The following is a 15,917-nucleotide window of genomic DNA, read 5'->3' on the forward strand; positions in this document are numbered from 1 at the left end:
TCTTATCCCAGGGTCACATGTGAAAGCAACCATGTCATACATCAGCTCTACTACAATTGCTGCATTGCATTTTATATGACCATGACTACCAACCAACTGTCCACTCGAACGAATGGTCACTGTCAAACTGGGGCCAAGAACAGAGTTGACCACCAAGTTGTGGAAAATGCTGCTGAACACACCATGTTTGATTGCAGTGCTTGCTTTACAACACAAGCCATCTGAATCCTTCCCCCCAGCACCAATTTTTGTGGACTACATAGATGGTAACTTTCCTTGTGACAGGTCCTTTGTTCCCGTAACCTTCACTACCTGCCTGCTCCCACACACTCTTCCCTACCTCTGTTTTGTCAGCCACTCCCAGTCTACTCCCCCATGCCATCACCATTTTGCAGTGCATGAACTCAACAGCTCTGGTGTCCATGTGTTGCTTTCCTATCCCAGGCATCTGCTGCTTCTCCATCCCACATTCCTACCTTGTATGCCTGCTGCATTCCTCTGATCTGTCAGTCATCATTCTCCAACACACCGTCTCACTCACCAGCTCTTTCTTATTGCCAACTACAGACTTGAGGAACATCATTCATAAGAAATTCTCTGACAAAGATTTTTCAAATTTATGTTTAATGAAGTGTGTGTAGATCAAGATTTGTTATGATACTTTACCAGAAGTAAATTGCAGACACATTGGAAAGATGAATTCACTCATGCATTTTAGAATGTTATCTGTGATTCCTTATGCTAGCCATCTCAACAGTAATGGGATATGTAGTAAGTCACAGTTCGGATTTCAGACATGCTGTTCCACTAAGACAGCAATATACAATTTCACTGTCCACATAATAGAGTCTTTAAATAGTAAAATTTCGTCAGTAGGAATATTCTGTGACTTATCCAAAGCTTTTGATTGTGTGAACCATGGCATTATGTCAGAGAAATTACAATTCTGTGGTATAAATAGAACAGCACATGAGTGGTTTAAGTCATATCTACAGAACAGGAAGCAAAAAGTCTTTTTATATGCTTCAAGTGATTTAAAGGAGTTTGCCACTTCATCTAACTGGGGTGAAATTACATTAGGTGTTCCACAAGGTTTGATCATTGGTCCCCTCCTGTTCTTGATATATGTGAATGACCTCTCTTCTTATGTGAAACAAGATGCTGAACTGACACTGTTTGCTGATGATACAAGCATAATTATTTATCCAGTAAAAGAAAGTCCGATAGAAAATGACACAAATAAGATCTTTGGAAAAGTTATTAATTGGCTTTCTGTGAATGGTCTTGCTCTGAACTTTGAAAAAACACAGTATATCCAATTTTCTGCTGCAAAAAGTACAATTCCTTCAATAAACATAACACATCAAAAGCAGTTAGTAGCCAGGGCAGAGCATACTGAGTTTTTGGGTGTACATATAGATGAGAATCTTAATTGGAAAATTCGTATTTTGGATCTCCTAAAGTGACTAGGTTCAGCAACTTTTACAATCAGAATAATTGCCAATTTTGAGGATGTAGAAATTACTAAGCTAACATACTTTGCATACTTCCACTCTCCGATGTCATATGGAATTATATTCTGGGGCAACTCAACACTTTGGCTAAAGATATTCACAGCTCAAAAGAAACTAGTTAGAATAATGTGTGGGTTTCATAGTCACACACCTTGTAGGCATCTGTTTAAAAGGTTAGGAATTCTTACAACTGCTTCACAGTACATTTATTCAGTAGTGAATTTTTTTCTCAACAACATGGACCAGTTTAAAATCAACAGCAACATTCATGATTACAATACCAGAAAAAAGAAAGACCTACACTATCCTTTACTTAACCTATCTTTGGCACAAAAAGGGGTAAAATATGCTGCTATAGAACTTTTTGATAAATTACCAGATGAAATAAAATGTCTAACACACAGCAGTAATAGTTTCAAAAACAAATTGAAATCATACCTCCTTGACAACGCCTTCTATACCATAAATGAATTCTTGAACATGAGTAAATAAATCTGCAAATACAATATATGCATTTTGTGTCATTTAAGGGACTGGGATAGATAATAGTAATATTTAGGAATAACACTATAATGTAAACAAAAAAAAAAAAAAAGAAAAAAAACTTGTTTCCTGTGCGCATTTCTTGTGCATTTGACACGTTCCACATCATAACAGTTTTCCGTGCTATTGATCAATGGAACACGTAACTAACTAATTAACTTATAAGTGTGTTTGAAAGATTCTCATTGGTGTTTGGTATTCAGAATGATGCCACAGAATTGTTAGAATCTCTTGGAAAGACTTAGCAATACCGAGAAAGGAGTAAGGAATTTTTAAGAAATCCAGCTTTCATAGCTGATAACTCACTGTGTCTGACTGCTATATGGAACACCTGGATTCCATTCCTGGTGCTTCTAAGTATTGTTTCTCATTGGGTGAGGTTAAAATGGAGAGCATTTAGTCTCATACGGACAAATAGGGAGCTACATTTTGGAGAACTTCCATGCTGAAAGCTGACACTGACAGATAGGAGAGTAGTGTGCTGACAGCATGCCCCTCCATACTGATATCCAGTGGCACCTCAGTAAGAGGGTGACACAGTTATTAGTCATCTTACAGGGTTTGATTGACCTGATCGCAATTATAATAAAGTCATTGGTGAGTACAGCCTGTAATAAGAGAAGGAGGAGGATTGGAAACAAGGCAAAACTATATGAAACATGTAGAAACAACTTAGTCTTGTCCTCAGTTATTTACAATTTACCCATTTCTCTCAATTATAATGTGTCCTTATGCTGCTAGATCTGTTCTACATGCTCTTGTATGTATTTAACAAATTGTCGTCTATAACAAGTGCAACTTTAACATATACAAAAGTTTTTTAAAAGTTTAATGAAATGCTATTTCATTCTCTGGATGCCCTATTTTCTTTGTGTATGTTGCAGGCAGACTCTTTTGGAGCAAATAATTCAGCAAGCTCAACACTTCTTCATGCGTCTGCGGACAGAATATGTATTGGATACTATTGCAAAAGAAGTGAAGGATCCACTCATTATATCACACTGGAATGCTTTAAATTCCCCGACTCAGTCATGTGTAAAAATAAACATTATGACTCATGGGTATGACGCAGTGTGCCGGACTTCTCTCATTGTGCATGTGGGAGAGAAGTCTCTCAAATGTGTCTGTCGTGATGGTCGAGTAATGCACATGTCGTATGAGCCCCAGGAGTTACGTGACCTTATTTTCTGTCAGGTAAGCAATGTTACTAAGCGAAAAATTACATTGTCTCCAAACCAACTGATAGAAAACAAAAACATTACTAAGTGAAAAATTACATTGTCTCCAAACCAACTGATAGAAAACAAAAACATAATGGGAAGGTGACATAAAACATGAATAAGTAACGTGTGTTTCAAGTTCATTTACTGACTGTTATTCAAGTCATCTGGTACAGCTAATCTCACATTTCACTGCTTAGAAGAGGTATGTGGGTAATGTTTCCATATCTGGATCAGCAAAGAGATATATATTCTTTCCTGAATTTTTAGATTTTGGTTTCTCCAGAAAAAGATTTACAGATAGCTAAATCACAACGCAAGATAAAAAAAAAAAGAAAAAGAAAATAAAACTGGTATTTCTCCACAACAGCAGCAATTTAGCACATATTCTCAGACATTGAGTAAAGTAAGGTGATTCCTAGGAAATGAAGAACACAGGAAGTTTTCCAAAACACAAAAAGCACATTGACTAGCACTGGAAAAATATAATGTTGTTGTCTATGATCAGTGATGGGAAGAACCAAATGAAACAATCAATTCAGTTGGTTGTGGTGAAAAAGTCATCTTATTCAGTTGTAATTGTATGTATTGATTAAATTATTCTTTCATTCTTTTGAGTGAAACTAATATATGGGAGCAACGAAATGAAAACCACTGATTCATTCAGTTGTGTAGTTTTAGGTATTGATTGTGTTGTATACAACTTCATACACAATGGTAAGGAGAGGTGGGCTACAGAGTGGTGCAGAACTGTTGTCGTAGGAAAGCTGGAGAGGAGCAGAAATGATTAGCATACAAGTTAACACAGTAAACAGAAGATTTACTTAATTATCATTTCTCGAATCATACAAAGACTCATTACAAACAATGCAGCAAGAACTAGAGTCCAGATATTACAGTATCAACAAGGATCAGGCTATCTGTATTAAAGCGTAGCCACGACGAGGTGGCATGTGCATAGCATCATGTAGCAAAGAGGTTCCAAATGCCAAGGGGTGAGTGGCTGCTGTTGGCCATGCTATGTTGCAGCAGCAGAGGGCACTCATAGCCCAGTGCCACTGAAGGCATGGTTCAGTGGGTGCTCAACGCTGGGTCTGCCTGATCCTGAGTGACCGCTATCGGTGTGGTTGGTGATGGATACTTTCAATCCCATTGTCAACTTAAGGTTGCTGTTAGGGTGTTATTGATATATGAAACCACATTACCCCTCCCCCCCCCCCCCCCCAACCTCCTCACTGTCGTCATATAGCTTAGACGAGCAATGATGGAGGGGAAGGCTGGATGCAGGTGGCAGTGAGGAGAGAGGACTTGCTGCTGAGCTCCCACCTGCAACACAGCATATGCCCCAAGCCCTACTGGTAACATCAGTCAAAAAACTGGGTGAGGGTGCACACCCACATCCAGAGGCAGAGCAGCAAACAGAGATGGAGGTATCTCAATGACTGCAGAGGGACCTGAGACAGCACGTGTGACAACCACTGGGAAGAGGGGCCATCCTCAGGCAATGGTGGCTGTCAAGACAGCAATGGCCGTGAGAGGATATCATCTTCCATCAGCTCTGGAACTGGTGCTGACAGTGGGGGACTGCTGCATCAGGGCAGACACGAAATCTGGAAGCACAAAGTATGTGGCAGTAACATGCAATTTGCATGAACAAATTTTATTCTGATTGTGTCTCAGCAATCCTGTCGATTCCTGCTGGAAAAAGAGAGAATGTCCAAGGAGGCATACAATGGTGCCTTGCTCCCAGAATCTCCACCCAGCATACAATCTGTAAAAGACTGAATTGTTAGTTTGCTATGTTACCTGTATGGGCAGAGTGGGCACCGCCAACTGTGGTGGGTATAGAAATTGAAGCAAGGTGCAGTGCCACCGGGCATGTAACAACTCTGTCGATGATGTACTATTGCATATCTGGGAGCTGTAGGAGAGCGGTAACAGAGCTTGATCCCGTGTGTGGGAGGCATGAAGTTTGTCTATCTGATGCTTAAAAGCTCTTACAAAGCAGTCAGCTTCACTTCTGAATTGTAGGTGAAGTGGTGCACTCATGATGTGGTGGATACCAAAAGTGGTGCAAAACTGTTCAAACTGGGTGGCAACAAATTGGGGTCCATTGTCAGTTACAATCACTTCAGCCAATCCCTCGAGGCAGAAGATTGATGACTAGGCCCTTCAGGTTTGGGCCATTTGCAGACCTGCTGAGATGGAGATGCCTGATGTTCAGCACAGGCTCGGCACTGAGAAGTCAGCTGTTAAGTTTGTGCATCCAGACTGTTCCAAGTGCAATAATGTGAAGCAAGCTGCTTGGTGTGAATGACACTACAGAGACTTTGGTGTAGCAGATGAAGCATGTGACTGGTCATTATCAGTCTCAAGCAAAATGTCACATTGGCGAACTGCAGAGGGGTGTGGGCAAAATATCGACAAACCACAGAGCTACGAATCTGTCTGCCTAAACGTGGTCAACCATTGTGTATGTAGTGCAACAGAATCTGCAAATCAGGATCCTCTGCTGTGGCCTGGACAATTTTCCAGTAGTTAAACAGAAAGCTATGCAAAGCATCTGTGTCCTGTGCATCAGTGTAGCAACAAGAAGCAGAGGACTTGTTGAATGTGGAATCTGGGCCAAGAGGAAGGTGAGGAAGAGCACCTGCATTGGCATACTTAGAAGTGGCTGATACATAATCCCATACTTATAACTTGACAAAAAAAAAAAGAGCCTACCATTGCAGCACCTGTGCTGTGTGAGTTGGGACTGACTGAGAAGGGCTAAGCAGATATTGTAGAGGTTAATTGTCAGTTACCATGTAAAATGTTCTGCCAGAAAGATACTGGTGAAATTTAGTGACATAATAGATAATGGCAAGAGCCTCCTTTTCAATTTACAAATATTAAATTGAGCTTTGTTCAACAACTTTGAAGCAAATGCATTTGGCCTGTCAACATCACCAAATTTACGTGACAAAACTTGCACCGATGCCACAAAAGGAAGCATCTACAACGAAGACCACAGATTTGGCTGGATCAAAATGAACAAGGCATCAATCACAAAGCTAAGTATCTTTGAACTTCTGGAAAGTAGACTGACTCTCTTGCGACCAAAAGGAACATTCTTCCTCTGCGGACAATGACTGGGAGCCACAACTTGAGCAACATTAAGAATAAATTAGCTGTAATGCATGAGTTTTCCTAACACTGGCTGCAATTCCTGCACATTGTATGGATGTGGGAGGTCATGGATAGGATGCAAATGTGATTGCAATGAGTGAACTCCCTGGCAGTTAATGATATGTCCTAAGTACTCAAGTTCAGTTGGGGGGGGGGGGGGGGGAGACCACACACACACACACACACACACACACACACACACACACACACACACACACACACACGCGCGCTTCAAATAGAGTGCGAAAATTGCTAATGTGTTCATCAATAGTGCAATTTGAGATGACAGTGTCATCGAAACAATTCAAGCAAAAAGGAACTTATGCTCTCAATGGCGCCTGAAAGTCCTGAAAGATGGCGGGTGTGGAAGCACTACCAAATGGCAGTCTCAAAAATTTCAAAAGACCCAGATGAATGTTAATGACAAAGACATCTTGCTACTGCTGATACAGAAGTATTTGCAAGTAAGCGGCGTGCAAATCAATTTTGGAAAAGTAATGACTGGCACCCAATTTATCCCTCAATCCTTTGGGCCATGGGAAGGGATAACTGTCAATAACTGTTTGAGAATTGACAGTTTTCTTAAAATTGGTGCTCAACTGGAGTCTGCCAGATGGCTTCTTTAGAATAACAAAAGGGAATGCCCACTGACAGACAGCAATGGGGCCTATGTCCCCATTGTTTTGGAAAGCAGTAAGTTCCTGAGACACCTGGTCTTGAAGAGCATAAAGAACAGGACAAGCTCTAGCAAAATGTGGCTGTGCAGTGTTCTTCATTGTGACATGGGTAACAAAATTATTGGGTTTGCCTAAACCATCAGAAAACAAATCCTCAAATTCTGCACATAACTTAGCAACACTATCCCAAGGATCAAAGGAAGCCACAGAAAGTAAATTGTCCTGATCCTTAGCCCAAACAAATCAAAAGAGTCTAGATAAAAAATATTAGCACTGTCACAAGAGGAAATCACTGTAAAGGTCTGTGTAGCATCACATAACAAAGACCGAGCGAGGTGGCGCAGTGGTTAGCACACTGGTCTCGCATTCGGGAGGACGACGGTTCAATCCCGTCTCCGGCCATCCTGATTTAGGTTTTCCGTGATTTCCCTAAATCGCTTCAGGCAAATGCCGAGATGGTTCCTTTGAAAGGGCACGGCCGATTTCCTTCCCAATCCTTCCCTAACCCGAGCTTGCGCTCCGTCTCTAATGACCTCGTTGTCAATGGGACGTTAAACACTAACCACCACCACCACCACATAACAAAGAGGCTGTAAGTGCAAGAGTGCAAGTGGCTGCCGCTGGCCTTCATATATTGTGGTGGCAGAGGACATTCGTAGTCCAGAGCTGCTGGAGACATAGCTCAGCGGATGCACACCATTGGGTCCACCAGATTCCACACAACCACTGTTGACATCTGATGTCACATGCAATTCCATTGCCAATTTAATCATGCCGGTAGTGTATCAGTATGTGATAACACAGATTAGATTATTATTCATTCATTTTTTTCAAGTGAAATGAGTCTGTGGTAGCAACTGAATAAAAACAATTGAAATGGTCCACTTTATTGACTGAATTAATCGTTTGTTCTTTTCAACAGAAACCAGTCTGTAGTTTTTGGTTGAAACATGTATTTTTTCTTTCATGTGAAATCCCTCTGTAGTGTTTCAGTTGAGTGACCTATCCATTGATTTTTCTGAGTGAAACCAGTCTTTAGTATTTTCATTAGTTGAACTTTTTTTTGTGTGTGTGTATGGCGAATACAGACATATCATAAAATTACATTACATATACATATGAACATATTGACACACAAGAAACTTAAGTTTCTCTTTACAACTGAATGTCTAGTCCTTCAGTTGTCTTTACAACTGAATATCTAGTCCTTCAATCCAGCACACAGCATCTGGAGTTGCTAGCAGGAAGTCCTCTTCAGCACCATGATAGGCTCGAATCTGCATTCACTGACAATGTGGTGAACAGTCTGGTATGGAGCCCCGCAGTCACAGGCTGGATTAGGCAGCTTCTTCACTTAAAGAGAGCATCCCTGCATCGGCCATGGCCGGTACGGATTCTGATGAGAGTAGTCCAGGTCTTGCGTGGTAGGTCGAATCCACTTGGAAGTTTAGCACCTGAGAAGGTGTTATGCAGGCGACCATCAGGCACTGCTTCCCACTGACCTTTCCATTCTTCAAGAGGTTTGAAATTCTTAGCAACTGTGTCAGCAGCATTGCACAGAGTTGGAGGGCATGAATTCAGTCTCTTACAATTCAAAAGTGGCAGGTTGCTGTGCACGGGTGGGTTAGAATTCCTGGAGATCTTGTGGAATTCTCTCATAAGGGCATTACATCTGCATAGATCAGGACGCATTATACTGGTTAAAAGTGGAAGCGAATAAACTGGAGTAGATCTGATTGCACCAGATATTATGTGCATTGTCGTATTTGGCTGGGTGTCAACAAGCCTTGTATGATGACTGTTCATTCAAACAGGTGCACAATACTCAGCACTTGAGTACACCAAGCCCAGAACTGAGATCACAGGGTGGTTGCTGACAATCCCTAGGTAGTTCCGCATAACTTATGGAGGATGTTGTTTTGAGTCCTCAACTTTTGAGCTAAGTTACGAAGGTGTTGTTTGAAGCATGGTGTACAGTCCAGGATGACACCAAGATATTTTGGGTTCCAATTATGACAAAGAATTCTGCCTCTGAAACTTACTTCCAGTTTTACGTTCACCAACCGATTATTTAAATGGAAGCAATACACTTCTGTTTTACTTACACTGGGTTGGAGTCTCCAGATTTTGAAGTAATTATCAAATGCAGACAGATCATTGGTTAGAATCTCTTCTGTTAGCTTCATTTCCTGGTGTTTTACGGCTAGAGGCAGATCATCGGCATAGCAGTATTTTCTGGATGAAGTGTCAGGTACATCAGATAGATATAGGTTGAACAGTAATGCTGAGAGAACTGATCCTTGAGGCAATCCGTTGTTCAGCTTCCTCTCCTTACTTATGTTTCTTCCAGTGATTACCTGGAACTTCTGACCACTTAGCATGCTTTTAATCAGTCGAGCCATTGTTGTGCAGGCTATGATGCAGAGAAATTTGTTGAACTATAGCAGTGGTATACAACCAGGGTACACAAATGCCTCCACCCCTCTCCATGGAGGGTAGCCCTACCATCAGGGATGGGATGGGGTGGGATGGGAGGGGTTGGTCAGAGTTAAAACTGGTTAATATTTTGCTGTAGATTAAGTTGTTCCAGATACAGTTAACACATAACTAATGAAACTGATGTGCTGTTGGCAGTATAAAAAATGAGTGTGTGTGAAGAAGTAGGGAACATTGGCAGATTTTAGTGACTGTTTGCGTTCTGTTTTACTGAAAAAGTGGGATGATTACCATTTGACTGTGTGTGCTTTCTGTGTCAGCCTTCTGCTGCTGCCAGCAGTGCAGCTGGGACGAGAATGTGGCCTGCTAGTGTGGGGGTGGGTTCTAGCACTGTGCTGGTGGCTGGGCCTCCTCCACATCCCAGCTTTTCTCTTGGTGGCAGCAGGAGACTGACAGCAATAGCACAATGAGCCCAGCCCCAAGGACGTTGCCCTGGATGGAAAAAAAGAGTGAAAACATATCTAAATGAAATCAGTCAAACCCAAACACTGAATGAAAAACTGTTGGAGACTTTTGTCAGTTGGTTGTCTCACATTAAGTGAAATCAGTCAAATGCAGAAAGTGAGTGAAAAATATTGATGTAGCTGATGTGACTGGAGAGACTAGTTTTCATTCAATTGTTTCATTCGGCCTGACTGAACAAAAAGAAAATAGTTGACTGGCCAATCAGTTGTTAAAACCAGTTAGTTGTCCCTTCACTATATATTATGAATTTGCCTAATGTTTAATCTCTTCTTTTCTTTGTAAATTTTCCATTAATTCATCATTTAGCTGTAGATTTTGTCATTTTTCTCGTAAGTGAAATTATGAAAGAAACGTAATTTTTTTTGTAGCTGAAATTATGAAAAAAATGTAAATTTTTCCCCTTAACTGAAATTATGAAAAAAAATGTTAATTCACAATGATAGAAGAAAACAAGTCCATTAATGAGTGGCACTAAAAGACAAAATATTCTGGGGATATAAAAGTCTCTTTAAGTAACACACCTTGTAAGTAAAATTCATTGTAAATATAATGAAACGTGAAAGTTTCTCACAAAGCAAGATGGTATGACCATGATGCTGAATCTGGAGTGGGTGAACTGGTGCAACAAATGTGCAAATAATCGTATATATGGCCAGGAGCACAACAATGACCGTTACTATGATTGTATCTAAAACCCCTTGATTTTTCTTGTGTATTTACTATTTGTTACTTTTACACTCAAGTTTGTACAGCTGTACTTAAATGTTATGCATTATTTAAACTTTTAAGTTCATACCATTGTGTAATTTGCTTCTGCTTTCCTAAAAGTCGTAGTATGCTTTCAGTACACTTGTAAGAAATGAGGATATCAGGTCAGAATGGAATGCGAAAGTCAGACTATTTGTGGCTTAAGTTAAATCTCTTTTTATGTGAGCATTTGCACTATCTTGAGTTGTTTGATGTTATTTTAATAATAATAATAATAATGTGGCAAGTTGTATTTGATTATTATTCGCATAAGTGGCACAATCATTGACTGCATAGTGGTTTTACATTTGTCCTACAGAAAAAATAAAAAATACATGCTGATCTGTTTTACAGATTTATCAGCATCAGATAGCTGCAGTGCAGAGCCTGGCGAAGCGCATGGGCTGGCAATTCTTATCTAATAGCTCACACCTCGGACTTGGTGCCGTGGAGCCTCTAGGAAATGCTAGTAGCTGCATTCTCGCCTCCCCAATTGGAGACAGGTACTGTTGTATTTATAAGCTTGTTCTCTGTCTGCTGTACACTCGAACAGATAGCAGGTGATAAACAGTGTACACCACTGACCAGTTTATGTTGTTCATGGATGAGCCATCATTCACCTGTCATGGTATTTTCAATAGCCACAACAGTCATATTGGTGGCTACCAGCAATGATTCTCTGTCAGTGTAGAAATGGGCATTGTCCAAGCCAAGTAATAGGACATTATTTGCAGCCTCCCCATTTGACCAGTCCGCATTACCTGGTGTTGTGCTGCCACAGTTCTTATAGTTTGTACCTCTTGTTGTCTGCTGTAGGATGTGATTTCAACATGACGGTGCAGCAGTCCAGTTTGATATTAACGTTGATGAGCATCAGAACAATGCACATCCTTATTGTTGGTTTGAAAGAGGAGGTTTTGTCCCTTGGTCAGTGCGATCACTGGATCTGACGCCTCTGGACTTTTTCCGTGGGGTTACTTCAAGATATTGGTGTACACCCTGAAGGAGCAGGTGAAGACCTGCTTACTAGGATCCAAGCTGCCTGTTGCCTGGTACAACGTGCGCCAGGGATCTTTATCAGTGCGACAGAATTTAGCACACCATTGACGTGCATGCATTGAGACTGGTGGTTGCCACTTTGAACAATTACTATGAGCTACATTGTTGTTATGCAGTGTACGCTGTGTATGTGTACAACACAATAAATGTACATTTCTGACCATTGGTTCTCTATCTCAGTATAGTTGGTGGACCCACTATCAATAGTTTCAATTTGACCCGAAAGTTTTGAGATACCCTGTATATAATCTTTTATTATTAACGTGGTGTGAACAACGTTTTTAGGCAATAAAATACAAATGACATATTGACAGCTAATTAACCTTCATATACAGTAATGACTGAAACTCTGCTCATTACATATATCTGAGTTTCAGGAATAATCACAGAGACACTTTATTTTGAAATACAAAATAAATAGCTCAGATAGGCATATAGGTTGCTAGATGCTGTCTAATGAAATGTTATAGACAACCTTATCACTGCAGTTTCCCAAGTGTAAAATCTAAAAGCTCGCTGTGATGTCTTGAAATGTGTGAACAAAATATTGCTGTCACTCTGTATTTCTTGTACTCTGTTAGATACTTTTTCACCAAGTCTCCTTTCTTTTTCTGTCACCTTTTCATCACAATACATGCAGCACAAATTCCCTTGCAAAGGAGAAGTTGCATAGCAGACTGCTTGTACAGTGTGGAAATGTGAGACAGAAGAATAGGCATACATATGTATGTTCTATTCACTAATTTTTTGCACGTGCTTTTAATCCTGTGTATCTGTGATTGTGCTTGAGGAAAGAAGCATTTTGTGCATATACTTTAAGTACTGTAGACTGAACCTGCGTTTAGAGAACCTGTGTTTGTGATACGTCCTGGGCTATAGTATACCCCTAGAGTCCTCACTTAATGTTGCTTCTTGAATCTTTCGAAGTAGACTTTCATGGGATAGTTGACATCTACTTTCAAGCATTTGCTAGTTCAAGTTTATCATGTTTTCTGTGATGCTCTTCTGTGGCTCAAACCAACCTCTGACTGTTTGTGCTGTCTGTTATTGTATGTATTCAGTATCCCCTGTCCTATTTAGTATGGATCTCACACACTTGAGCAATATTCTAAGATGGGTCACATAAGTCTTTTCTAAGCGACTGCATTTTCCCATTACCCTGTCAAGGAACCAAAATCTTCCAACTGCTTTACTTACTACTGGGATTATGTGATATTTTCATTTCATGTGGACACAAAATTTTTCACCACCAGGCATTGGTTTGAGTTGACTGATTCTAATTGTAACTCATTGATATTGTAGTCAAAGGATAATATTTTTTTCTATTTATGAGTTGCAATTTTACATTTCCAGGCATCTAAAGCAAGTTACCAGTCTTTTTACCACTTTGAAACCTTATCAACAGCAGATTTTCTCAGATAGTGCTTCTTTATAGGTTCTGCATCATCAGCACAGAGTTTGAGGTTACTGTTAATGTTATCTCTGAGGTTGTTAGTATATAATATAGATAGTAAGGGTCCTAAGCACTTCCCTGGGGTACACTTGCAGTTACCTATTCAACTGTTTGTGACTCTCCATCAAGATAACATGCTGTGTGCACCATACCAAGCAATCCTTGATCCAACCAAAAAAAATAATTTATTGTCCCACTTGACATGTGGCTGTAATGTGGTGCAGACTCAAACACTTTTTGTAAGTAAAAAATGCTGCACCTACCTGATTATCGTGCATCATGGCTCTTAAGATGTTGTGAGGAAATCAAGAGATGGGTTTCATATGACTGACTGTTTTCAGAATGCATGCTGGTTTTTGTGGAGCATTCTGTTTGAGAAACCTCATTTATGTTTGAGCTCAGAATGTGGCCTGAGAGCCTATAACAAATGGATGTCAGTGGTATTGGATAGTGGTTTAGTTGATCACTTCTGTTATCATTCTTGTTGATGGTGTGCCCTGTGCTTCCGTCGAACTATTAAGCCACAGGTCACCCCCCCCCCCCATCCCCCCCCTCTGAGTGATCAGCAGTATATAAACTGAGATAACAAAAGTCAAGAGATACCTCCTAATATCATGTTGGATCTCCTTTTCCGCATTGTAGTGCAGAATCTCTGTGGCATGGACTCAACAAGTCGTTGGAAATCCCCTGCCGAAATATTTAGCCATGCTGTCTCTATAGCTGTCCATAATTGCGAAAGTGTTACCAGTGTAGGAGTTTGTGTACAAACTGACATCTTGATTATATCCCATAAATTTTTTATGGGATTCATGTTGGCTGATACAGGCGGCAAAATAATTTGCTTGAATTGTCCAGAATGTTCCTCAAACTAATCATGAACAATTGTGGCCTGGTGACATGGAGTGATGTCATCCATAAAAACTCCATTGTTGTTTGGGAACATGAAGTCCATGAATGGCAGAAAATGGCCTCCAAGTAGCTGAACGTAACTATTTCCAGTCAATGATCAGTTCAGTTGGACCAGAGGACCCAGTCCATTCCATGTAAATACAGATGAAACCATTATGGAGCCACCATCAGCTTACACAGTGATTCGTTGACAACTTGGGTCCTGGCTTCGTGTTGTCTGCACTACATTTGAATCCTATATTCAGCTCTTACCAGCTGAAATCTGGACTCATCTGACCAGGCATTGGTTTTGTAGTCATCTAGGTTCCAACCGATATGATGGCGAACCCAGGAGAGGCACTGCAGGCAATGTCATGCTGTTAGCTAAGGCACTTGTATTGGTTGTCTGCTGTCATAGCCCAGTAATGCCAAATCTCAGTGCAGTGTCCTAACGGATATGTTTGTCATATGCTCTACATTAATGTTTGATTATTTCACACAGTGTTGCTTGTCTGTTACCACTGGCAACTCTATGCAAACGCCACTGCTGTCAGGATGCTGTAGATCTTGGAATACTGAATTCCCTAAATATTTCCAAAATGGGGTGTCCCATGTGTCTAGCTCCGACTATTATTCTGCATTCATAGTGTGAAGCCATAGTCACTTTTGAAACCATTTCACATGAGTCACCTGTGTACGAATGGCCCCCACTTTATACATTGTGTATCCTATATTACCACCATCTGTGTAAGTGCATATCATTATCCCATGACTTTTTTCACCTCAGTGTAATGTAGTTAAAGAGAGACTAACCAAGCTGTAAGTTCTGTACAAATCTGACAAGGATTCTATAGGTCCTTGTTGTTCAGTTTCAGCGGTTCAACTGCTTCTCAGTTCCACTCACATCAAACTATATTATTAGTAATCTTTACTGTGGAATCCTGTCTGCTTGTCTCTTATAGGGTGCCTAGGAAGCTGTTTTCTCTGATAACTTGACAACATACAAGCATATCATATTAATGTAGTTTATCACAGTAATTGAATTGACAATACTTAACTTTGATTTACAATGTCTTGTCACAAGCAATTGGTAACATGCAAGCAATCAGTGTCTTTTGCTATATACAATGTCCTTGCAAACAATCACACAAGTTCATATGAATCACAAGTCACGGCTCTTCTAATGCTCTCTTCTAGTCTGGGTGCACTAGTGTCAGGCTGAGGCTGGCCGAGCAGTTCTAGGCGCTACAGTCCGGAACCGCGCGACCGCTACGGTCACAGGTTCGAATCCTGCCTTGGGTGTGGATGTGTGTGATGTCCTTAGGTTAGTTAGGTTTAAGTAGTTCTAAGTTCAAGGGGACTGATGAACTCAGAAGTTAAGGCCTGTAGTGCTCAGAGCCATTTGAACCAATTTGAGGCTGGCAGGAACGACGCCTATATTCTCTTCGGATAGAGACCACTCCTGTTGTGGTGCAGCCCTAGTTAGTGTACTGTTGGCTGACATCGTCTCACAGTTTTCTCTGTGGCTATGTTCTTGTTCTTCGTGTCGGCACTTGTTGTTAATGCCGGAACATTTACAGTGTAGTGAGAACTAAACTGAGGCAACACTTCTGAATCAGGAAAGCAATAACACTTCTACCCCATTACAAATTTTGTTTAATGCCCTATATGATTTTTTCTTTTTTAC

At 40.6% G+C, this 15,917-nt stretch overlaps 1 protein-coding gene across 1 annotated transcript in view; it reads left to right on the forward strand.

Moving 5' to 3' along the window:
- Positions 1-15,917, forward strand: part of LOC126278392 (mediator of RNA polymerase II transcription subunit 17) — a 107,531-nt gene that overhangs the window by 40,955 nt on the left and 50,659 nt on the right. The window contains exons 8-9 of the mRNA XM_049978491.1: positions 2,942-3,251; positions 11,185-11,333. Coding sequence (XP_049834448.1) covers positions 2,942-3,251; positions 11,185-11,333 — 459 coding nt within the window. The remainder of the gene's footprint in view (positions 1-2,941; positions 3,252-11,184; positions 11,334-15,917) is intronic.

Source organism: Schistocerca gregaria, chromosome 6, assembly GCF_023897955.1.
Source record: "Schistocerca gregaria isolate iqSchGreg1 chromosome 6, iqSchGreg1.2, whole genome shotgun sequence".
Lineage (NCBI taxonomy): Eukaryota > Metazoa > Arthropoda > Insecta > Orthoptera > Acrididae > Schistocerca > Schistocerca gregaria.